General features: G+C 40.6%; 3 protein-coding genes across 3 annotated transcripts in view; 2 read left to right on the forward strand and 1 right to left on the reverse strand.

The window, feature by feature from the left end:
- Positions 1-11,439, forward strand: part of LOC118403519 (sushi, von Willebrand factor type A, EGF and pentraxin domain-containing protein 1-like) — a 72,673-nt gene extending 61,234 nt beyond the window's left edge. Inside the window, exons 42-59 of the mRNA XM_035802250.1 lie at positions 71-193; positions 658-780; positions 1,199-1,321; positions 1,652-1,774; positions 2,124-2,246; positions 2,510-2,632; positions 3,148-3,270; positions 3,512-3,634; positions 4,276-4,398; positions 5,785-5,907; positions 6,113-6,337; positions 6,972-7,042; positions 7,561-7,722; positions 8,168-8,305; positions 9,264-9,360; positions 9,879-10,036; positions 10,581-10,829; positions 11,305-11,439. Coding sequence (XP_035658143.1) covers positions 71-193; positions 658-780; positions 1,199-1,321; positions 1,652-1,774; positions 2,124-2,246; positions 2,510-2,632; positions 3,148-3,270; positions 3,512-3,634; positions 4,276-4,398; positions 5,785-5,907; positions 6,113-6,337; positions 6,972-7,042; positions 7,561-7,722; positions 8,168-8,305; positions 9,264-9,360; positions 9,879-10,036; positions 10,581-10,829; positions 11,305-11,439 — 2,465 coding nt within the window. The remainder of the gene's footprint in view (positions 1-70; positions 194-657; positions 781-1,198; positions 1,322-1,651; positions 1,775-2,123; positions 2,247-2,509; positions 2,633-3,147; positions 3,271-3,511; positions 3,635-4,275; positions 4,399-5,784; positions 5,908-6,112; positions 6,338-6,971; positions 7,043-7,560; positions 7,723-8,167; positions 8,306-9,263; positions 9,361-9,878; positions 10,037-10,580; positions 10,830-11,304) is intronic.
- Positions 11,440-12,151: 712 nt separating this feature from the next.
- On the forward strand, positions 12,152-14,904 carry LOC118403402. The gene is made up of 4 exons (XM_035802112.1): positions 12,152-12,381; positions 12,771-12,904; positions 13,201-13,301; positions 13,722-14,904. Exons 1-4 carry the CDS (start codon positions 12,191-12,193, stop codon positions 13,878-13,880), a joined length of 585 nt encoding a protein of 194 aa, XP_035658005.1. The 5' UTR covers positions 12,152-12,190; the 3' UTR covers positions 13,881-14,904.
- Positions 14,905-15,078: 174 nt separating this feature from the next.
- Positions 15,079-23,231, reverse strand: LOC118403403 (tubulin alpha-1C chain-like). Its single transcript, XM_035802113.1, has 6 exons — positions 22,745-23,231; positions 21,471-21,623; positions 20,232-20,631; positions 17,305-17,432; positions 16,554-16,717; positions 15,079-16,214 (listed from the first exon to the last, which is right to left on the reverse strand). The coding sequence occupies exons 1-6, from the start codon at positions 23,117-23,119 to the stop codon at positions 16,082-16,084; spliced, it is 1,353 nt and encodes a 450-aa protein (XP_035658006.1). The 5' UTR covers positions 23,120-23,231; the 3' UTR covers positions 15,079-16,081.
- Positions 23,232-24,105: the final 874 nt, after the last annotated feature.

Below are 24,105 nucleotides of genomic sequence, written 5' to 3' on the forward strand. Positions count from 1 at the left end.
AACAAGTCCTGACCTGTACATTCACTCGTGCGACAAGAATCAAATCAAATAGAATTTTGTCATATTTCAGACGTCGACGAGTGTGCGAGTGCTAATGGTGGTTGTGGCCAGACATGCACTAACTCTGCAGGGAGTTATCAATGCTCATGTGACACTGGCTATGCCCTAAACGGAGATGAACATTCATGTGACGGTAAGGCTTTAATATACATGCCATGTGCTTAATGAAAATAAGCTTCGTTCAGTGATAACTATCGTGTATATACGATAAATTATGTCATACCTGGGCCGCAATATCGTTCGATACAGGTGTTCCAAAACGGGTGATAATTTTCTGTATCACATGGGTACTAAGTTGTATCATACACACACGGGCTTCTATAACATAAATCGGTGACAATGACACCAATCGATGTTCAATGACACCACATTTTCTCAACTTCTTATGCATTTTTATGAAAACGTTTTTTTTTCTCGAGTGGGTATGACATGAGAAAAAAAACTACAACACGGTGTACTCTCTCTCTATTTCTCTCTGTCCCTCTCTCTCTCTCTCTCTCTCTCTATCGATCTATATAAGCTATATGAACAGATACGGCGAACATGTATGGGTTAAATCACTTTTTGTCTATAACATATTGTGATTTTACACTACAGACGTCGATGAATGCTCAGTCGCAAACGGTGGGTGTGACCAGTCCTGCGTCAACACAGTTGCAAGCTTTCACTGCCAGTGTGGTGTTGGATTCCTCTTGAACAGCGATGGATTTGCCTGTGATGGTAAGATTTTTCAGCCTTCAAATCTTTTTTTTCAAAACTGCTTAAGGCTAACTACATAAACACAGGGGCAAGTGGATGAAATATCGATTCTGTTCTTGGTAAATATTTGAGAAATTATGGTTTTTAGTTTATGATGAATATTGACTTATTCTAGATTTTTTAAACGATAATGTCTCAGATTTTTATGGTATGATTTTGTGGTACCTCATGTGCCTCGTTGTAATCTGCCATACCATGTTTAAAAAACTGAATAAACAAAGATTATAAAAAAAAATATTGTCTTTTTTTAAATCTCTCTGATGTTTTTCTGAAGAAATTAAAACAATGCAATATTCTGTCATATGTATATGTGTATTGCATATTTTGAGACTATCGATACACGGATATTCTTATACGTTTTCCATGTCCTTTATAAAAGACATAGACGAGTGCTCAATAACCAATGGCAGATGTAGCCAGACTTGTACGAACGCTGTCGGCAGTTACGACTGTTCCTGTTACACCGGATTCATCTTGAACTCTGACCTCCATACATGCAGTGGTAAGCAATCAATCAATCAACCAATTACGATTTATCATCAATTTGTTAAGTAAGATTTAGTAAGGTATTTGACTAAAAATCAAGAAAGTCAAGAAATTGATTAAATGCCAAAGAAGGTGGTAAAATTGTGCATATTTCATTTGTTGATGGACTTCTTGCACACCTTGGTCATCATATAAGAATTTATCTATAAACCTTATAGTACCAACAGAATGGAAATTTTAACTACGAAGATTAAACTCTTACATTCTCTAAAGAAAGTGTGTGTATGCCACTCAGACTGTTTACTTGTTTTTCGAACATCATTCACATTATTTACTTGTTTTCCAGACGTGAATGAGTGTGACACGAACAATGGGGGCTGCAACCAAAATTGCGTCAACATTTTTGGACGTTACCGTTGTGAATGTGGTGTTGGCTACCACCTGAACGCTGACGGGGCCGGTTGTGACGGTAGTATCATCTCATCGCGTGTTTTTTTAACTAATTAATGACTAGTTTAGATAGCTTGCAAGATGCTGTCTTTCTGAAGATTTCTCTGTTCATACTTTGCATAAGGTATTGACATTGTGTACGTCATTTAATTTGTCAATAAGTCACAGGTTAAAGAACATGCATGCGCTGTAAAGTATTACCGTGAAGGAGATGTCATCTTTTGTTGCTTTTCTACAAAATTTCTTGCATGTTAATTACTTTGAAATAGTAATCGAAGTTTGATATAGATGTGCTTTTTTCTTTGGAAATGAAACGGCAGAAAGGCAGTGTTTAATTTTGTGCTTAAGTGATATATTTGTTCTATCAGATGTCGATGAATGTAATTCTACAAACGGCGGATGTGACCACAACTGTACCAACGCCATCGGAAGTTTCTACTGCTCCTGTGGCAACGGTTACAGCCTGAGCAATGACGGCTCTGCGTGTGATGGTAGAGCCAGTTCTTTTACTGCTAATATTGTTTGAAGCTTTTTTACCTTATGTTTTATAGCACTATTATACCTTTGGGGTCCGTGGGGTAACCTACATCCATTGTTTTTAAAACCTGTATATTTATTTTATTCATCTCTGTGGTTTCAAACTGTGATATTGTTAAAATGTTGTAATTTAGAGCCACCTACTAATTTTAAATTCCAAAATACACAGAGAATGAAAGAAAATGACGACATTAATGTCTAACATGTGCGCACCTAGATGTTGACGAGTGTGCAGATGCAAACGGAGGCTGTCAGCAAATCTGCACAAACCTCATCAGCAGCTTCAGTTGTTCCTGTAACAGAGGTTACTACTTAGACTTCAACGGTGCCGACTGCCATGGTAAGAGTGAACCCAAAAGTTCTTGCTTGTTTGTAGAACTCAGTACTTGCTTGCTAACATGTATACGTATTTGCCATTAAACTTTGGCTTGGTATCAAAACGCAGGGGTAACATGTAAAGAGATGGGTATCAAACACGAAAGATACAGCTTACAGTGAAATATTCACCAACAGCCAGACTTGTACAAGTGCTAACATCTACTAGAATGTATGTTATTCTATAATCTCCAAGCAGATCCTACGGTAGTATAAGATAATATCAAAAGCTGGCAAAGGAGTTTAGGGTCCTCCGGAAGTCATTCAAACTCCTAGGCCGGCTTCATTCCTCTGCCAGCTTTTGATACTATTTTATGCTACCGTGGGATCTGCTTCAATATTACCTATTTTACATAATGACAGCATCATAATGTGACAACGTCCTATTGCAGAACAGAATCTGACATTATCAGCGAGATTCATTGCGTTATGATATATTCCCTTTCAGACATTAACGAGTGTTGATATATTCCCTTTCAGACATTAACGAGTGTTGGATGGAAAACAACGGCTGTGAGCAGATTTGTCACAATTCCCGGGGGAGTTTTTCCTGTGCCTGCACTGCAGGATATCTAGAGAATCCAAACGGGTTCTCATGTGATGGTAGGCACATTTTCATATCTTTACTGATCCTGTTTACTGTACGTTTGTATATGTCCAGTGGGCAGACTACGCTCGATAACAAAATACTGCAAATAGAAATGACGATGCTTTGATCAAGTGATCAAGCTGCACATAACCTTGAACAGATTTTGTAAATGTACAAGTATTTTGCATAATTGAAGTATTTTACGGAGGTGTGAGGTCTCCGAACTCTTAATTTTGTTCATTCTCGTTGATAAAGATATCGACGAATGCTCTTCTGAAAATGGAGGCTGTGATCACACCTGCATCAACACTGCCGGGTCGTACCGTTGTTCCTGTGCCGATGGGTACGCATTGACTTCAGACGGCCACAGCTGTACAGGTACGTACGGTCATTTAAGTTTAACGCCAACATTGACCAAAGGATGCGCGATGCAAAACTACCGAACCCACGAGTTCCTCTCTCAGCACTCGGTGTCCAGTGCGGAAGGTGTTTTACGCACTAGATGTCTAGTGCGTAAGTTTAACGTACGTCCGCAATGGGTGTCAAGTGGATAGACGACTTCAGCACTGGAAACCGAGTGCTGAGAGTACCTTCCGCACTGGAAAAACAATGACGACAAATATTCCGCACTGAGAAACCAGTGACGACAAAGATGAATGAATCCTAGAAGCCGATGCAACTTGATTGGAAGACGCGTTTTATACCCGTTAGGCTCACCCGACAACAGCCATGGTGGAAGGAACAGAAAGAAACCAAATAGGTCTACATATCCACATGATGTACCTAACATAGTCATCATAGCAGTGACGTCACTGACTCATTAACATAGCCCAGTGGTGCAAGGATTTAGCTTATTTCATACCTAACTTTAAAGCTAAACAAATGATCTAATATAAAGTCTTCATGAGGATGCTTTTCATTCTTTATTGATTACAAGTAGGGTGTACACTGCTTGTTTCATCCATTTATGTTTGAAGTTTTCGAAACAGAAATGATTCGTGCCTTTTGATATTTCTCAGATGTGGACGAGTGTATTGAGTCCTGGGGTATCTGCGGACACAACGCGGTCTGTAATAACTCCATCGGGTTCTTCGAGTGTACCTGCAACCATGGTTTTACCATGATGCCTGGTGGATGCCGAGGTAAGATCTAGCATACATTACAAAGTTTTGTAGCCAGGTTGTGTACTGTTTGTGTACATTTATTAGCTTCGCCAAGAAGATTATGTTTTTGCCTGACTTGGGTCTGTATGTAGGTCAACAGGATATAACTCGAGAAATTGTGGATGGAACTTTTTTATTGTTTGCAGGTGTGTAGCGGTTGTTGAAAGGCATGCCTAGTTCGAAAATGGGTTACCTGGCGTTTTCCTACGGTACATTAGCGAGCTTGGTATTTTTTGGTGTTTTTTCGGGAAGCATAAGTCAAAATGTAGCTGGGCGATTTCCACGATATTTGGCAGGTGTTTAGCGGTTGTGGAAAGGATTGTCATGTGCAAGAATGGTTTAGCTACCTTTTACCTATGGTGCTGTAGCTGACTTTGTATGTAAGTGCGTTTGTCTGTATGCAAGATAACTCGAGATGTTCTTGATGGATGCTAATGATATTTGGTTGATAGGTAAGGGACACAGAAAGGAAGGTCAAGTTCGATAATGGGCCTCCTGGCGACTTGTTTTGGTACTGCAAGTGAGCATCAAAGTTTGCGCCTAAATTTTCCAGAAGTGCCAGGTTCATGATTTTTTAATGGTGGATAGCTGTTGGTACTAGGAGTCAATGGTCTAATTTTGGGCCCCCTAGCAGCTTGTTTGAAACTGCAGTGGGTCTTATAGTTTGTAGCTTTTAAGAAGGATAACTGCAGAGGAGATTGATGGATATTTTTTGTTTTTGGTAGCTAGGTACTTTGGTTGATTATCAACATCTATTTGATATAATTACTTAGGGAAAGTTATCCAATTAACAGAAATAAACAGTGTTTTCTATATACAGATGCATCTCATTTTGACCTATATTTAAGGACACAGCTGTTTGCCAGATGTTTTGCCTGAGAAGCCTTGTGACCTGGACGCCCTAACACTGTGAAAATCCTCTTGACAAGCATGAAATTCTGATTGACCAGGGATGCTACCACTGAGGTCATCTTTGGTCACAGTCCAATGCCCCCTATCATCAATACTATTAGGCCAGGCTGGAGTCTGGTAGAGACTACATGATTTTAACAAAGCACTATGAAATTTGCGCTAGAAAGTATCACAACAGTGTACATAATTCCATTGTCACTAGTTGGCCAAGAAGGTTATCTTTGGTAGCATTTGTGGGTTTGTGAGGAACACAAGTTCATGCAGTCATTTGCTATTGGGGTAGGTAATATTTAGTAATACATGAAAAAGACCTTAAAGTATTAATAAAGGCATGATTATTTGGCGAAGGGAGGCATGATTATTTGGCGAAGGGATGTGTTCGATGAACTCTAGTTCAACAGTGATTTTACTAACCTAATGAAGCTATTCACTGAGTATCTGCATTGCTTGTAGACATAGATGAGTGCGCTGCCAGTGAGTACCCATGCGACCAGAACGCCTTCTGCTACAACACCATGGGATCGTTCGCCTGCATTTGCGCCGAAGGATTCATAGGAAGCGGGAAGGCGTGCAAAGGTAATGCTTCGGTCACATTTCCAAACCAGACAGCTTTCTTGACCAAAACGTATGATATAAATGGCAAAACACACAGAGCTTAAAAAATGGTCATTGGAATAGTTTGTCCATATTCCTAGATTAACACTTTTATTTTTTATTTTCGGAAAACATTCCTATCGGGCACCCCTTCTACTTAACTACTCATGATCATTGCTATTCACAGAGGTATGTACTACGACAACCCCAAAGACAACAACCTCCTTGAAGACAACAACCCATACCCTAAAGGAGGAAACAACTTTCCCTATCTTCCCAATTACAAGCACTCAGTCATCAGCAGTACAGTCAACCTCCCACTGGATTAAACATACCACTACAGAAGGGGACGTATTTCAAGAGATAGTCGACAATGGACCAACAACTAAACATGAAGGATTTAAGCTTGGTGGTATGTTACATTCTATGTAAAAAACGTACTGCGTTAATTTGTTTCTTTTGCAATATGCTTAATGTACGCAAAGATGGTTGAAATTTAAAATCCAGAAAAGTATAGTATACAGAATGTTAAATATAAGGCCATGTTGATTAAATTATATGGATAAAATCCTCTGGGAACTCCAAATTTGATGCGACCGCGCGAATAAAAAATGTTTGATCCAAAAAAAGTTGCGAAATCTAAGTGGTCAGGAAGGTTAAACTAATGACTGAACTCACAAAATATACCATACCGAACAATGGCTTCTTCTTCAGTTTTGTTCTTTCTTTGACCTTGGAATGTTTCATGACATTATCATACGTATTACATGACATTATCATACGATAGTTGATTTTGCTATCCACAGCATATCTTTGCTTATTTTGTAGCTACTTTGTACGATTTACTGTATGGTTGATAACTTTTTATTTTTTTTATTTTTGGAAACGGCCAAAAATGGATGCGCGCGCGGATGTCATCCATATAAACAAATTAACATCACCTAACGGATGATATAGCATGCTTGCATTATACCGGAAACGTTTTTATCTATCGAACACTTCGTAGAAATGTCTCAACGTTGATTTTGTATATATGCAACTTTAAGGTCTTGGCTCAACCAACACTCCGACGACTACCTTATCAAGCACAACGGCGTCGACTAAAGCGAAGGAAACTGTGAGTGTACTCGATGCTACAATTTACAGTTACAATTTCTTTGGAAGCTGTATTGTATGTCTTTAATTTAATTTCGTCGAGTTATGCATGTGGTATGATAACACAATACAGAACTTTAGAACTTATAGAGGTTGCTATTCCGAAGCAAACTCTCTCGCGCCATTTTGGTTTTCCTTGAGTGAACTGTAACTGGTTTACAGACGAGAAATACAAAACAATATATAGGCCTGAGTCTCATACGTCTAATTGGTGATTACAATTGACGCATTTAGTTAACTAAGTTACAGGACTGAAGTTGATGATCGTTTAAGAGGCTCGTCAGTCATAAACTTTATTACGTATTATATGACATAGTCTCGTGCTCTCGCAAACTGGGTCACTCCGTGAACAAGATGTGCTATGAAGACCTCGAAAATTTCGAGACATGTGCATATGCCTTTAAAAGTGTGACTGACGCATATTCTACCAACTTAAATTGATGAGTTCTTTCAGAAATGAGCTACATTTTTCTTCAATAGGTTGAGACTACTACCGCCGACGTGGACAAATCCAAAGACGCCCTGCGGAGGATGTCGGCTTTGGTTCGTGATGGAGTGACGCCTGGCGACTTGATGGGGTATCTCAGCGCCCAGGGAGAGCAGGAGAACTGTGATGACGAGGCTGAAACAGATCAGTGTGAGGTATGCTACAGAACAGACTGGTAGTGATAGTAAAATTATCACCAACAGCACATCTTTTCCACATTTAAATGGTATCTCAATGAAGCAAGTGAGATACCATACAATTAAGATATTACGTAATGCCTAACAGGATGACAACAAAATACACAAAACGTAAGAAAATTCCTTCTTTACCTTTGAAATTATTTGAGTAATCTTTCAAACCCCGCAGTGCCGCACCGGTGCCTCAAATGCAGTGATGCACCACCTTAAAAGCGAGAGAAATGGAATTTGAATTTGATTCTTTAATATATAGACGCTATGACACATAAAGCAGACATATACGCGTAACCCAAAGTAAATGCTCTCATTCGTATGATTCACATAGTAGCTGTAAATTTCAAATAATCGTTCGATCATATCAACGGAAACGTCTGAATGAATCAATCATTTTTTTATCCAACAGAAAATGAAGCTACCAAAGGCGTTGGAGATGGTGTATAACATGTCATCAGTCATTGAGGATGCGGAACAGGTTGAAGTATTGGCCACAGCAACTGACCTTCTCCTCAAGTCATCAAATCGGCTCGATCTGGACGAACAAGTAAGTCATTTACAGGGTCTCGTAGGTCCCGATATGTTATGTTGATGTTCATATTCATAGCCATTGGTGTGCTGAAAAGAGTACTTTGGCCTTGGTTTCTGCTGTTTCTTGCGTCCGAACCGACCAATGGACAAGTCGTTTAGGGTCTCTATAGTAGCCAAATACTGTAAATGCAGAACTGTTCGCGGTGGATTAATGTTCGTGGTTTTCGCGGTGACCACTTCACCGCGAGCTTAAATCCACCGCGAACATTTTTCTATTGTGGTATTTGACTGCAGTCTACGGTATTACCGCAAACTTAAAGCCACCGCGAAAAGTCCTTTTCCCCGCTACCGCGAAATTGAATCCCCACGAACTTAAATGCATTTACAGAAGATTGTAGACAGCGTGGACTACTTTTAAGTTGTATTGTTTTTGAGATAAGAATAAGAAAGTTAAATCCACCGCGGACATCTTTCTATTGTGGTATTTAACTGCAGTCTACGGTGTTACCGCGAACATAAAACCACAGCGAAAAGACCTTTTCCCCGCTACCGTGAAATTAAATCCCCGCGAACTTATTGCATTTACAGTAGCTTGTAGACAGCGTGGACTACTTTTAGGTTGTATTGATTGTTTTTTTAATAATAATTTCTTATCTTCATCGTGACGTCTATCGAAAAGAGTTTTTACCAATAGTAATGATATCATTGCCCTGGCTTATTTGTTTATAAGCTCCAAATCACCACATATACGGTATCCATATGCTCTGTCTAACGTTGAGCCTGTGTGGCATCAAAACTATTCACATTTTATTTGATTAGAATTAAAATCAAGACATAAGTCGAGTTGGTCCACGTCAATATGATTCACTGAAAAACTCAGCAGTGTTGATGGTGAACCGCATTCCGCATTGCATTACGATTTTTCCTCATTACAAAACGGCAGGTTTAACTTTGCTCTCATTTATTCCCTGCAGGTAACTGGGGGTTATATTGTAGAGAAACTGACGAAATGCTTGAGGACATTCTCAGACAAGGGAGTGCGGTTTAAAGACCTGAGTCCTGCTGCAACAGGTACTGTTATGATATGGCGCTCTTGTTACCTCCATGAAAAATGGAGGTATAGTTTCGTAAGCGTGTTTGTGTGTGTTTGTGTGTGTGTGTTTGTGTGCGTGTATGTGTGTGTATGTGTCTGTGTCTGTGTGTGTGTATATATGTATTTCCCATGTAGTTGCAGTCGACAAAAAGTAAGAACTTCTGTATGAATTGTGATGTTGTCAAGTATATATGTAACTAGGTGTATGAAAGACGAAGATCAATGTAAGTTTTGGTCCCCTTGTGTATGACATTGGTACTGCAGCGAAACTTCCTGTTTTTCTATCTTGTGTCGTTTGTACATACTATGATATTGCTGTAACAGTTGCTTTTGTATACTACCAACGTTTAAAGCCTAACAAGGCTTGAAAGTCACTTTTAAGCATGGTATTTGGGATCACATACAAGATGGAAATGTTGGGGAATGCATTACTGGATTGAATGCATGTAATAGAAAGCAACATACGCATCATTACGACTTTGAATCATCTGTACAGCAATTGTTGACACCGTTTCAACACTTGTGGACGACGATGTCCAAGGAATGGAAGTGCCGAAGGACGAATCCCACCTTCTGCCACCAAGAAAGCGGAAGACGTACAAGGAGAAACTGGAGAAAGAGCGACTCGAAAAGCAGGGAGAACAATGGAAACTCGTGCGTATTGAATTTAAATTATTTTGCTATTTTTTTGTGTCTAAGATATAGATGTAGAGAATGATAGTATTTCGCTATTTTGTTATAACTGTTCTTTTATCGTTGTTGCCATTTTATAAAATCTATTGATCTATTAGATACTATTCGCACATTTTGTATCGTTGTTTTAACTGTAGTCTGGAGACGTTGACCTTGTGAACAGTATATGCTACTCATGTTGCCATACGTATCATATTGCAATCTGCGTATCTTAATGTTGATAGATGAAATTAAAGAAATGGGATTACAGTCTAATGAATCACGTAACGCAAGCGAATGATCCCAATTCGTTTCTCTTAAAAATGTACTATTCTGTAGAAACAAACAATCGGGAATAGATGTAATGTATCTGGTTATGCAGCTAAAGCACCTTCAATGTCTAAAACGGCTCACTTATCTTGGCATATACAAGTGCGCACGTGACTCTGTGTAATCGATCAACGAATAAAATGTGCCGGACAGCTTGTGGCACCCCCCGTCTAACCATTTTTTTTTCTTGCTTCAGAAAAAGGAATCCGTCTCTACACTAATGGGACAGGTTGATAACATCGCCAATGCTCTGATGTCCAGTACCGAAGTTCCGGAATCCCCCTCTACCATAGGAACCAAGACCATGCAGCTTGTGTTAGACAAGGAGTCGAAGTCAGAGCTTGGTGAAGAAACCCTGTCCCTCCCTGCGGGCAAAGTGGACTTTCCCACAGATGACGCATTGCTACCCTTCACCTCTTCTTCTTCTTCAGACGTCGGGTGGAAGGTATAAGCACTTTCGCATATTTAAGTACGCATGTGCAGGCGACAGAAAGTCTGGGTAATATGTCAAGAGTAAAAGCCCCTGAGACGTAAACAGCCTCGTCTTGACAATTGTTTCTATTTGCCCAGACGATAATGGCGCCAGCAAAATGGCGGAATATTTACAGTGAGGGGCCTTCACCTCTGACACCCTGTCTCCTGCACATGCGTTTTCGAATGTGCAAAAGGGCTTATTCGTTCCATTCTTTTCATAGTGCACATCTTGTTACGATTCAGTGGCACTAGTGTGTGTAAAGCTTTTTATTGTTGTTCTAGTGTTGTCTGTGCTGTTACATCGTTTTACGTTGCTGCTACAGTGATGATTGTTATTACAGTGTTATGGATAAAAGCTCTGACTGATGCTGTATGCCTATTTTCATCTTTATGTCAAGTCCAATGTCGTCATGTTGCCTGAGTGTCTCCTAAAATTTTCTTTCCAGATCACAGGCTTCAATGACAACCCTTACATCTGGGACAGATCTGCAGGGGACATCAAGTCGTCTGTCGTGGACGTCACTCTGGGAGACGCAAACGGAAACGAAATCCCTGTTAACGTTAGTGTATTTTTAGTGTAGTCTTGTAGCTTTTTTTCTGTATCACTAACCAAAAGAAAACAATTCTCCCCTAACATCACAAAAAAACAAACGTTACAGAAAAGGTGGGATCACTCGTACGTCATCTACTGTCTCTGAATAAGAAGTCGAACCCAATAACTCATATTCTAGAGTTAGCTTATATACTACAGTAGACACATGCTATAGTATTGTTGTTGGATGTCCATCGTCACTTCGATGATGACTTCAATGGCGTGTCTGGTGCGACCGTAACCCGAAGGCCGAGGCGCATATTCGTCCGCATGTCGGACACACGACGGCGGTTGGGTCTCCTATAATATAGTATAATAATTATACACTGTTTATCCCCATAAATATTACCTGCAATTAGCCCACGGGCAGGAATTTGAAATAAATTTTCATTATAAACTTTCATGATAAAATATGTTGGCATCTGGTTGCCATCAAAGATAACTATATTTCAACCAACTTACACTTACTAATAGATGGTATCTGGTGTTAGTTAAGTATGTCAACGTATGTCAGAGTTTGTATTGTTTCGTGATCGTTAGTAACTGAAAGTAATCATTTAACAGGCGCGTTAGCTCTATTAGCTCAACAATAAACACTTATCATCTTTCATTAGCTTTAGATATTGGTTGAAATCAACCCTTTGACATCTAGATTTAACTATCGTTTCTCATGCCATTCTTTCTGTCTTCCACAGGGTCTGTCTGAAGCCATTACCATCGTCCTTCAGAACCGGCCAGAGATGTTCCGGGTCGGGCATCTCGTGAACTACAAACACTACGATAACGACACCATGGCGTTCCGAGACTTCCAGGCCCTGGAGAACGCCACATACGGGGTCACCCTGACGGTACGGACCGCCGGATTCATCAGAGAAGCTAAGGTGTACGGGAAGCTTGGTGGCGATCCTAACGACACAGTCCACGATTTCAGGTACTAAGGCAATGAGTACAAACCACAAACATCCTTCTGTTGCCAATGGAAATGCGAACCATTTAACGGTTCTGCCAGGTCCACAGTTTGTATTGGTATCAGGCAATTAGTTTTCGTCCTTTTTGTAACATCAACGCTGGCTAACCGCCATCAACCAATCACGTTACAGCCTGCGAAAATGGGGCAACGTGATTGGCTGGTAACTTTCCCTCTATTGAACATCGGGAGGGGCAGGGGTATGTGATTGGATGGCGGCTAATGGACCGAGAAGGACAGAATGTAGTACGATACGCCGGGGTCATTACTTGATACATGTACGTATACATAGAGGCGAATCTGGCATTAGAGTATGTCTACTCTTGATGATCTTTTATCCGTTTGATTTGCAGGACGGTTCTTTCGTGGGAAGACTTCGACATAACCGGGTATGAGGGCAATGAGACTTTTACTGCCTTCATCGTACTTCCTGTCGGGAAGGTCAACAATGGAAGCGGGCAGTACACGCTCGGCCTTCTGATTGAAGGTACAATCAATTTTTAATCATTATACTTATATCTATTCATGAACATTCCAAAACGGTAGATTCTACTAGTAAGATATTTACGTTATAAGTTGGTCTGTCAAAGGGGCTTATACGTCGTCATCATCATCATCATCAATCGTTGATTAATTCTTATTGCTATCTTCATTGTAGTTTCTATGTACCGCAAAACGAATCAATTATACAGAATGTTAAACATGAACGAAGACCGAGAAGTCAAGGACTTTCCTAAAGTCTAGCTGAAGCTTACAGCTGAAGCTATCTGTTATCATTTCCAGAGTGCCTGTCACAGACGTGCAAGTACTCAGCGGATATCGTCAGGATAGGCTGCAGGTACTGGGATACAGAGGACAACGCTTGGAAGGGAGACGGCTGCAAGGTGGGAAACTTTGGCATCGTTTTTACATGTACCATATTGTATTTAACTATATTATATTGCGTATTCTCATGTCATTTAGATTTCCAAGCCAGTAGTTGCTGTATCGGTAAAATGCAGTTGATGTTTTGTACCTTTATCGTAACCCTTCACGATGTTGTTGACAGTATTACCTACAGTAGGTTGTATTAGATACTCGTCCTCAAAGTGTTTCTCAACAACATTTACACTATATCTAAAGTACGTGTAAGAAGTTGTAGAACATTCACTGACTACGGTGGATTTGATTTGATTTTATATTTATTCGGCTGTATAGTGAGAAATACAGCCAGGGCTACCCAACTAGCCGGAGGCTATTATCAAGAGCTAGCCCTGGTAACAGTACAATATACAATAACAGCACTGACTACGGTTTCCATACAGGTCAGCTCAAAGACCTCCCGGAAGGAGACAATCTGCCTGTGCGACCACCTGACTGCCTTCGCAGCCGACATAGTTCGGGTTCCCACCCGCGACCCGTCCTACTCAAGATCACGACAAGTAGTTCTTCATGACGACTCTATGGTCTGTCTTGAGGAGTAGTGAACATGTAAACTGTAGTGTCTCTATAGAAGACACAAGGTATTGAATTTCGTAAATGCATGTAGTTTCATTAGCTTCGTAGATTATTGAATATTGAAGTTCTTGTGCGTAAGGGCGTAGTCACATAGGTTCTGCGATCGTCGTTAGATCGCTAACTTCGGGCATTTTGGAGGACAATAATGTAGGTCTCCTGCATGCAAAATCCAACTGTCTTTGTACACAAAATGCTGTTTTGGATCCATATGATCGATATTTGGTTCTGTCATGTCCTGCTTGAAAATCCTTTGGCATGAAAATGGTACGACGATGACGCTACCTATGTGACCTCGCCCTAAGCAAGCTTACATTATTATTACACGTTTCTTTGACCCGTCTGCTACCATCAGCAGGGCTTTGATAACTCAATGGGGCTACCAGAATGAGGGGGGTACAGACATAACCGCGTTTGAGATTATGTTTTCACCGCGATACGACACCTAGCGACGAGAAGTAGCTCCAGTCGATAGTTGTAAAGCCCCTATTTACAATAACAGAAAAACGGGACAGCAAAAACGTAACAGTCGTTATGTTACGATAAAAAGTATGCACAACTTTGTACATAGCAACAATATATGCAACTTTTATTGTGTTATTCTGTTTTCATTATTTTCTGTAATACTATATATTCTGCTCTGTTCAGCTCTGCGAAATCTTGGTTTATTGGTTTGGATTTATGTGATTATGATATGATTTCTGGTCTATTATCTAATTTGTTTAATAGTTATCGATTATGTTCTTGCTGTTCTCTTATGTTACAATATCCTATGTCCACTTATACTTGTTGTATGTTGTATGTGTCTTATAAGCCCACGTGGGCTGGGCGTTCTAACGCATGGCACGTTAATAAAATTCCTTCCTTCCTTCCTTCCTTCCTTCCTTCCTTCCTTCCTTCCTTCCTTCCTTCCTTCCTTCCTTCCTTCCTTCCTTCCTTCCTTCCTTCCTTCAGTCATTTATTCATTCATTCATTCATATATAAATGTACGGTGTTTCAAAAGCCTGGGGTTTGCATTAAAATCGTACCGATGGCGATATCCAATATCACCTGATTTGTTAAAACATTATATACGCTGAAGTTCAATGTTAAAATTATGATATAAGTTCTTATTATAAGTGTGTGTTTTATCCATACAACAATTACTGACAGATATGACATGATAAAGAATGATGTTAATGATTTACTGCATGTTAATCTAAAAAGCATTTTCAAAGCCATACAATAAAAAGCATCTATATGCTACGATGTTGCATTGTTCTTTCTTATAAATTACTTCGTTGCAAATACAGTATGCATTGAGCAGATCCGCTAGAATGTATATTACAATATGATAATTAATCTCCAAGTAGATCCTATGGTAGCATAAGATAGTATCAAAAGCTGGCAGAGGAGTGAAGCTGGCTTAGGAGTGTGTTTCGCTACCGGCAAATGGACACCTCTTGGCTGACTACACTCCTTGGCCAGTTTAGTACTATCTTATGCCGTTGTAAGATCTGCTTGGAGATTAATGATAATCTCTAATAAAACACCCCCCCGCAGTTTAAATAAAGTAACATTGAGGCAAAACTCACACCACTTACTTCATGTTGCCCCAACTAATAACTATCTACCAAAAATGACGACCATAACATGTCCAGAACACGAAATATGAAAACTGGAAGTTCCTTTGTAGTGCCGCAAAACCTCGCCAGGCCGCCAATCATTTTAATTGTCTCATTAAAACATATATACCCACATGCCAAGTATCAAGACAATCTATCCAGGCCTAATCTCAAAATAGCGTATTGACATACGGCCCGTCACATGACAAACTAGTTTCAACAAGAGGAACAGTTCCTGCAGCAATGAAAAAGAACATTGCTGTGTAACCCTTTACATCTGAATGTGAGTGTACTATCATACCGTTTTTATGCATATTCTGTAACACGTAACACCAATGAAGCCTTGTAAAGCAATTTCATTTGTAATGTAGTTTTCGTACGTAGTGTGAACTGCTGCTATATCTCCCGCGTGACATTAGATAAGCCCTCATTTGCCACTTTACAAGTGGAAGAATCTAGATTTTGTTATTTCGCTAAGGAAAGAACTACTGGAATAAGCGCTAAGACGAGGCCCCGTCCCAGAGGCGTCGCCAAAAGGAAATGTTATCATACTCTAGGTTTGTTAGCTAGAATTCCTCGTCCTCGCCATCCTCCTCTTCGAAGGAGTCGGTTCCAACCTCTTCGTAGTCCTTCTCCAGGGCCGCCAGGTCTTCTCTGGCCTCTGAGAATTCTCCCTCCTCCATACCTTCTCCCACGAACCTGTCAACAACAGAATAAGCACATTAACGGTTTGTTTGTTTGTTTGTTTGTTTGGACCTTTATTTATTCGTAAGAAACTTAAATTAGCCTGCAGGCATCTTTTTCTTGAGGTCATGATTGAGGAAAGTGTCAGATAAAATACAGATTACATTGATTCCTAGTTAATCTATCAACATCAAGAAAAGATGCAGAAAAAATGCAAAAAAAAATGTTTCCTTTCTAGTTAGCTATACTTTATCTCTTTTTTTCAAACTTTTTTTCTGAACAGCAGGATACATAGACTGCAGGCGAAGATACCATTTAATGGGGTAAATCAACTAATAATAATATATACTTTACCAATGGACGAAGGCACGCTTGGCGTACATCAGATCGAACTTGTGATCCAGTCGGGCCCAGGCCTCAGCGATGGCGGTGGTGTTGCTCAACATGCACACGGCGCGCTGCACCTTGGCCAGGTCTCCACCAGGCACCACGGTGGGAGGCTGGTAGTTGATCCCAACCTACGGTGGATACATGAGCTCATATTAGGGGTGGTGTGGGTACCTGGACCGAAAATTCAGGTCCAGGTAGGGTCCAGGTCCAGAGAATAAAGTCTAGATTCGGACCTGAACCTGGACCTGTGAAAACTTGTAAATGGTCATGTATTCAAAACAACGGTCCGTTTGGCTTCAAATGAATCTGTGTGGTGGAGTATCCAACGTCTACTGGCGTTTTGAAATCTGAATTATAAACAAAACAAATAATATAATGCCTCTGTTCATATGATATCATTCACTCTAAGGTTCACCACTTCCGAGGACTTCTTAGAGTACATGTTGAGAGAGAAAGAGAGAGAGAGATGCAGACAGAGAGAGATGGAGGGAGATTCATGTAGAGATGGTCATTTAGAGATGTCTAAAAGAGACACAAAAACACGCACGCAGAAAGGAGAGAGGAAGAGATAGACTCATGTAGATAATTAACTCTATCCTTGGAACAAAACAGTAATAAAAAATATACCTAAAACTGCTCTCTGCATAAGAAACTGAACAGAAGCTTCTACATTCAACACAACGTTCAATGCAGTACTACTGAGAGTACCAAATACCTTGAAGCCAGTTGGGCACCAGTCCACAAACTGAATGGTCCTTTGAGTCTTGATTCTCGCAATGGCGGTGTTCACGTTCTTGGGCACCACGTCACCACGGTACAGCAGACAGCACGCCATGTACTTCCCTAAGAATAGGAAAATAAGGACATTGAAGGTTTTAACTTAACGCATGTGTTAGGTCAAGGGCCAAGGCCCCTAAGGCGTAGACTGTCTTGACCATGCTTTTGTTTGTTTGGACCGTCAACTTTTCATATTAAACAATAATGCATCATCCTTTGCATGAGCAATTGAATTCGTGAACACACTTATAAGCTCAATTGCATTCTAGTAGTCGGAACATTCCTCTTACGCGCGCCGGAAAATTTTCTGTGACTACTACTATATCTCTGCTTGGGGAGTAATATTAACTTGTCTAATAGCTTTGCCTGTTTCTATAACCAGAATAGGATGCGTGTTGATTGTTAGACCATAATCTCTCCTCGATACAGCATTTGAAAATTCATCATTTACAACTTTCAACATATAGACAGCCTGCATTTTTTGCGTTTCGTCGCCCTCTGGCGACGAAACGCAATGTATTTGGTTTTACCTTCAGTGCTTCAATGATGCTTCGATGGATCGGTGCATGCATGAATGCCTGAATGGTTCAACACTGTGTAGCATAGGATGAAGACCCTCCACATTTGTTGTTCTACCATTGCCTTATATGGCAAGACCTTCACGTTTGTTGCGTCAGCCTGATTTGTACGTGACATAGGCAACCGCATGTAGCCGCTACGGAAATGTGAATTTTCTGATGGAAAAAGCTGAAGACACATTAGACTTTCATAGGTAGATTTCTAATATATTTCATAATGTAATCTAATCTTAGGCTATTATTTTTATTCAATGATATTAAGGGATTGTAAGCTTATCTATTTCATTTGGCGCTATTTCAATTGGTTATTTGCGTTTGGTGACCACTATAGAAGGCGACAGACTCCATTCACATCCACCATTTAGGAACGAACGCTGTGAGGTAGGACTGTTCGGAAATACCATTGCATTGTGGTTTCGGACTTCAATATCCTGGAAAATGGCCATATTATATCTATTCCACAAGATTGCACAAGAAAAAAAGTGATTTTATCAAGAAAGCGACCGAAAATCGACATAAATAATACTATGTAGTGAGGTTAAAGCATTATGTACACTCGCATGTAACACACGTAACAACTTAGCTCACACGGTAAAGTCACAGGTCTTCAGATCCGAAAGTACCTGGTTCGAAACACCGAGAGTGGATTTTTTTTCTTTTTAAATATTGAAGATAATATACAAGTATTCTATTTGTTTATTGATATCATATTTCTATATCTCATTTTTTTATTATTTAAGAAAAAATGATTTTATCAAGAAAGCGACCGAAAATCGACATAAATAATACTATGTAGTGAGGTTAAAGCATGATGTACACTCACATGTAACACACGTAACAACTTAGCTCAAACGGTAAAGTCACAGGTCTTCGGATCCGACAGTCCCTGGTTCGAGCCCAGGAGTGGATTTTTTTCTTTTTAAATATTGAAGATAATATATAAATATTCTATTTATTTATTGATATTATATCTTTATATATCATTTTTTTATTAGTTTAGTATTCATTTCATATATGCAAGGCCTTTGTCTTATGAACATAGATTCCAAACCCGGCATTCCAATTTTTCTGTTCATGGTAATGGAAAATACCGTGCAGCGGCTCCTATGCGCGGTAAGATGATTCTCGCAAAACACTCGCCACTAAACTACTATTCATGATGTAAACAGAGGCTCTTGATGTTGTTTGCATGAAACTCCATCAAAAACAGCGATCCTTTCTTACAGTAGCAAATGCTCCATTGTTCAGTATCGACTTCATTCAGAAGTTTTCAGACAACACGGACGTGGAAAGTCACACCGCTCGACACAAAAGTATGGAAATTTTCATGAATATTAGCAAAATTATCCAGGAAAGCAAGGAAGAAATGTTGTAAATGCGGAAACCAGTATAATAGAGATGAGGTAGCTGTTAATTGGTTTGGATATTTGTTTGACATTTGGTAGTCAATTTAGATAGAATCTTGTCACAGTGCTGATGGTGCTTTTTCAAGTGTACATAAGTACCTGAGTACTAGTATATTAATAGATTTTATAATGAACTTATTGTACAATTTAAAATAAAGTTGTAAGCCAAGACCAGCTATTAAACAGTACTCCTTTCCAAAATAACAATTTTTCTTATAGACGCAACAGCCCTTGAGTGACTTTTTCTAACAGATTTTACTTCAAGAAAGAGACAGTTCACACTCATAAACGTAGACGAAACGCCAGCTTTTTTTAAAAGCACTTGTTTCAGTGGGGTGGGGGTAAATCACCTAGGCGTCCATAAAATTTACTTGTTGTTGATGGCATCCATAAAATTTACTTGTTGATGGCATCCATAAAATATATTTGCTGTGGGCTTAGTCCAAAGTTTAAGTAATTATTTTTGCTACAAATATCAAAGTATATCGATATCATGGGATCCTTCAATATTGCTGTAAAAAGGATCGGTTTATGGTGCAACGGCTGCGTGGGTAGAGAGTTCGCCTTGCATTAGTTCTGTCTTGAGTTCGCGGCGGAACCATACCAAAGACTTAAGAAATGGTACATGCTGCTTTCCATGCCTTACACTCTGCACCAATGGGGAAGAGTATGGGAGTTAAACACACATAACTACCAACAAACTCCCCCCTGCTGTTAAGTGGCTTGCACAAATGTTTGGCCCAATGGCAACAAAAATGGCGCTATGCCTAAGCATCTGTGACAGATGCGAGGGCAACTTGAACTTAAACTAAAAGGGTTGGTAGTTTTACTTGTACCGTACCAATATAACACTGGCTGCTGTATGTTGCACTGGTACTTACCATGTCGAGGATCGCACTTGACCATCTGGTTGCCCGGTTCAAAGCAAGCGGCGGTGATCTCCCCAACCTCCAGCTGCTCATGGTAGGCTCTCTCCGCCGAGATGATCGGGGCGTAGGTGGCCAGGGGGAAGTGGATGCGGGGGTACGGCACCAAGTTGGTCTGAAACTCAGTCAGATCCACGTTCAGTGCACCATCAAACCGCAAGGAGGCGGTAATGGACGACACCACCTGACCGATGATGCGGTTGAGGTTGGTGTAGGTGGGCCGCTCGACGTCAAGGTTTCGGCGGCAGATGTCGTACAGAGCCTCGTTGTCCACCATGAAGGAGCAGTCGGAGTGCTCCAGGGTGGTGTGGGTGGACAGGATGGAGTTGTACGGTTCCACCACTGCAGTGGACACCTACAATAAAAAAGTAACGTTATGACGTATAATGAAAAGATAGTCCAACCATAGCCTTTTTGGGGCCGGAGAGGCAGTGGGTACCTGGGTTGCTATCCATTATGTCTCGGGCATGATCTTGGAAGGTGGAGCCCAACTTTCTCCTTTTTCCTTCCTCCACCTTTTTACCTCCCCAGCTGAAGTCAGGTGTCCTTTTTTCAAAAACTGAGTGGAGTGAGAAAAGTCGGGTAAAGTGCTTTTCCCAATGGCACAAGATCGGTGACATTTCAGGGGATTCGGTCGTTAGGTTCTGGGCAAATTAATCACCCTAACTGTCATGCCAACATGATGCCATCTTGACGCCTTAATTACCAGGAGGCACCGAATCAGATATATATGTATGCTAAATTTCGATTGAAATGTGACACCCTCCCTTCATACCTCTGCTGTTGTAAGATCGATATTACACATACAAGCGCACACACATACACACACGTACATACACACACACACGCGCAAACATACACTTGCGCACACACACACGCAAACACACACATGCACACACACGCAAACACACACATGCACACACACGCAAACACACACATCCACACACGCAAACACACACATGCACACACACGCTCACACACACACACACACGCATACACACACGTACACACGCGCGCATGTGCACGCAAACACAAACATTCACACACACACACACGTGCATACACGGACACACACAAGCACACACGCACCACTCACAAACAATAACAGTCTTACATGCACATAGTGTTTGAAAAAGGTTCCATTTAGTGACCACAATGTGAAACATCAAGACTCGTTCATCAGTTGAGACAAACCTGTGGAGCAGGATAGATGGAGAACTGCAGTTTGGACTTCTTGCCGTACTCTACGGACAGTCTCTCCATCAGGAGGGCCGTGAACCCCGACCCCGTGCCGCCGCCGAAGCTGTGGTGGATCAGGAACCCCTGCAGACCGGTGCAGTTCTCCGTCTGGTGAAATAAAAACGAGTTAAAATTGCTAGTTTTTTTTACCTTTTTTTGCCCCATACAATCATTTTGGGTCCATATGACCAAGCTACAGTGCATACCTACCAGCTTGCTGAATTTAAAGTTATTCCAAGGTCTAGTTGTGGAGATATTCATGTTTAAATGTCTGAGAAAGAAGAGGAAGAGGAATCTGAGCGAAAAAAATAGGTTCCCTTGCCTTCTGTGAATCACCTTCACCTTCTGTGAAGGGGATATAAACGACCATCCAATAACCGAATGGTGAAATAAAAACCAGATTCAGAACCCAATAAACCATCCCGTAACAGACGGTAGGATGGAAACGAGATTCAGAACCTAATCACCAAACCCTCAACCGAGACGGGGGCCGATACAGGCTACCGTGAACATATGGCGTGTTGCTGACATCGGAGTTGAACCTTGACCTCACGTGAGGACATTTCATAAGTGCTGCACCAGCGTTTTCTATTATATTTAATTATCATAAGTTACATATGTAATTTCATGATCAGATATGATAAAGACGTACAGGTGTAAATGAGAGCACTATCATATAATAAATTGGAAAATGCTATGATTGGGAATTTCATACTTGTGACAAATGTGCATATAAGGTAAACGTGGGTGGAATTTGCCTAAACAATGAGGAAATATTACCATAGCATTCTTTGATTCTTACAATAGATGTAATTTGGGAACAGACTTTCAATTGATGTAAATAATGTCAATTAGAATTCCTTCATGCATTTACATTATCAATGAGATAGAAAAACTTTTAACGGAGGTAACAATTATAAATTTTTCGAAGTCATGTGAATGCAATCTAACAACCGCGAACACAAAATTACCGCAAAAAAATCAAGAAGTACAGTACATACATGTAAGATCATTAGCTTAAGCCCTCGATGAAAGATCTAGAGACACATCCACCAATTTTCGGACCAGATCCAAAGTCTGGTCAATGATGTCTTTCCCGAATGCTTTTAATTTAATCCTACTAATACCGTGAAGATAAATCCACAGAAAAAAAATCAAGAAGTACAGTACATTTAGTACAAAACCCCCGAGGCGTCATCAAAACCCGCCAATGAAAGAGACACACCCACCAATTTTCGGACTCGATCCAAAGTCTGGTCAATGATCTCTTTCCCGATGGTGTAGTGTCCTCGCGCGTAGTTATTCGCAGCGTCTTCCTTCCCAGAGATCAACTGCTCGGGGTGAAACAGTTGCCGGTAAGTTCCTGAGCGGATTTCGTCGATCACAGTGGGCTCCAAGTCGATCATAACAGCCCTGGGGACATGCTTTCCCCCTCCCGTCTCGCTAAAAAACGTGTTGAACGAGTCGTTCTCAAGGCCTACGGTCGTATCCGATGGCATCATACCGTCTGGTTGTATGCCGTGTTCAAGGCAATACAACTCCCAACATGCGTTACCGATCTGTACGCCCGCCTGGCCAATATGTAGAGACACACACTCGCGCATTGTTGGTGAAGTCAGTGGAAGCTAAAGATGAAATAAAAACTCTAAAAGATTCAGCGTGTCAGGACGACAAGTGACTAGTCTGGGAACACCCAATGTAATGCTCGCTGGCCTGATGTAATTATCTTCCCGCCCAATCACGTCACAGATTTAGCCGTAGGGACATGAGTGACCTCCAACTGCAACAGTCCCATGACGTACGTAAGCTTTGCTTACATCTATAGGCGCCTTTCATTCTTGTAAATACAATGCACTCCTTCAAAGGATATACAGCAGGGTAGATATACGGCATAATGTAGGTTATACATGCTACATGTATCAAAGTCCTATTCTGGAAAACACTGGTATATAAATTTAGAATTTGCTCATCAAAAATTAAGTCCTGTTGTTGCATAACGTGCTTCAATATGTGTAAATATTTCTTTAGAGCTTGAAATCATGGAAATCTGCTCATCTTCATGTATCCTCTTGGTTTCTAATAAAAACGTCCCTGTGGTTCCAGTATAAGCTGATAGGGGACAGACATTAGACTCCACTTTTCCTGACATTAAAAAAAATGTCTGGTACCCCAAATCAAAACTTTCGCATGCCGAGGACAAAAGATTGTGAAAGAAATAGCAATAGAAACGGAAATTCTGCTGCAGGTCCAAAGAACCCCGCCAGGGTGCCCAACGTCGACTTTGACCTTCGCATTCAGGAGTTGCTCACATACCAAAGATCATTACAATTTGTTCAACCCTGTTTCAGTCATGTAAATAAAAAAAAATGTTTCGAAAACACACAAAACAATACCTTATTTCTTATAGAGGCATTTACTGATACAATGGTGGGGGTAACTACAAAGAAACTGGCTTCAAAGTATGCATGGCAATCTGTGTCGGCTCAGCGTTTTTTTATTCAGCTGCAGTGCACGACGAAACTGCTAGATGTCGCTTCTACCACGCTGCTTCAGTCATTCAGTTCATTCAAGTTTTGCAGCAGTGGTCCAA

This window comes from Branchiostoma floridae, chromosome 16, assembly GCF_000003815.2.
Source record: "Branchiostoma floridae strain S238N-H82 chromosome 16, Bfl_VNyyK, whole genome shotgun sequence".
Lineage (NCBI taxonomy): Eukaryota > Metazoa > Chordata > Leptocardii > Amphioxiformes > Branchiostomatidae > Branchiostoma > Branchiostoma floridae.

Coding starts and splice junctions, on each gene's coding strand:
- LOC118403403 (XM_035802113.1), bottom strand. CDS start 23,119: ATGCGCGAGTGTGTGTCTCTACATATTGGCCAGGCGGGCGTACAGATC. Junction 17,433..20,231: donor CAAGTGCGATCCTCGACATG/GTAAGTACCAGT, acceptor TCCTATTCTTAG/GGAAGTACATGGCGTGCTGT. Junction 16,215..16,553: donor AAGCGTGCCTTCGTCCATTG/GTAAAGTATATA, acceptor TGTTGTTGACAG/GTTCGTGGGAGAAGGTATGG.
- LOC118403402 (XM_035802112.1), top strand. CDS start 12,191: ATGTTCCGGGTCGGGCATCTCGTGAACTACAAACACTACGATAACGAC. Junction 12,382..12,770: donor GACACAGTCCACGATTTCAG/GTACTAAGGCAA, acceptor TTTGATTTGCAG/GACGGTTCTTTCGTGGGAAG. Junction 13,302..13,721: donor GGAAGGGAGACGGCTGCAAG/GTGGGAAACTTT, acceptor GTTTCCATACAG/GTCAGCTCAAAGACCTCCCG.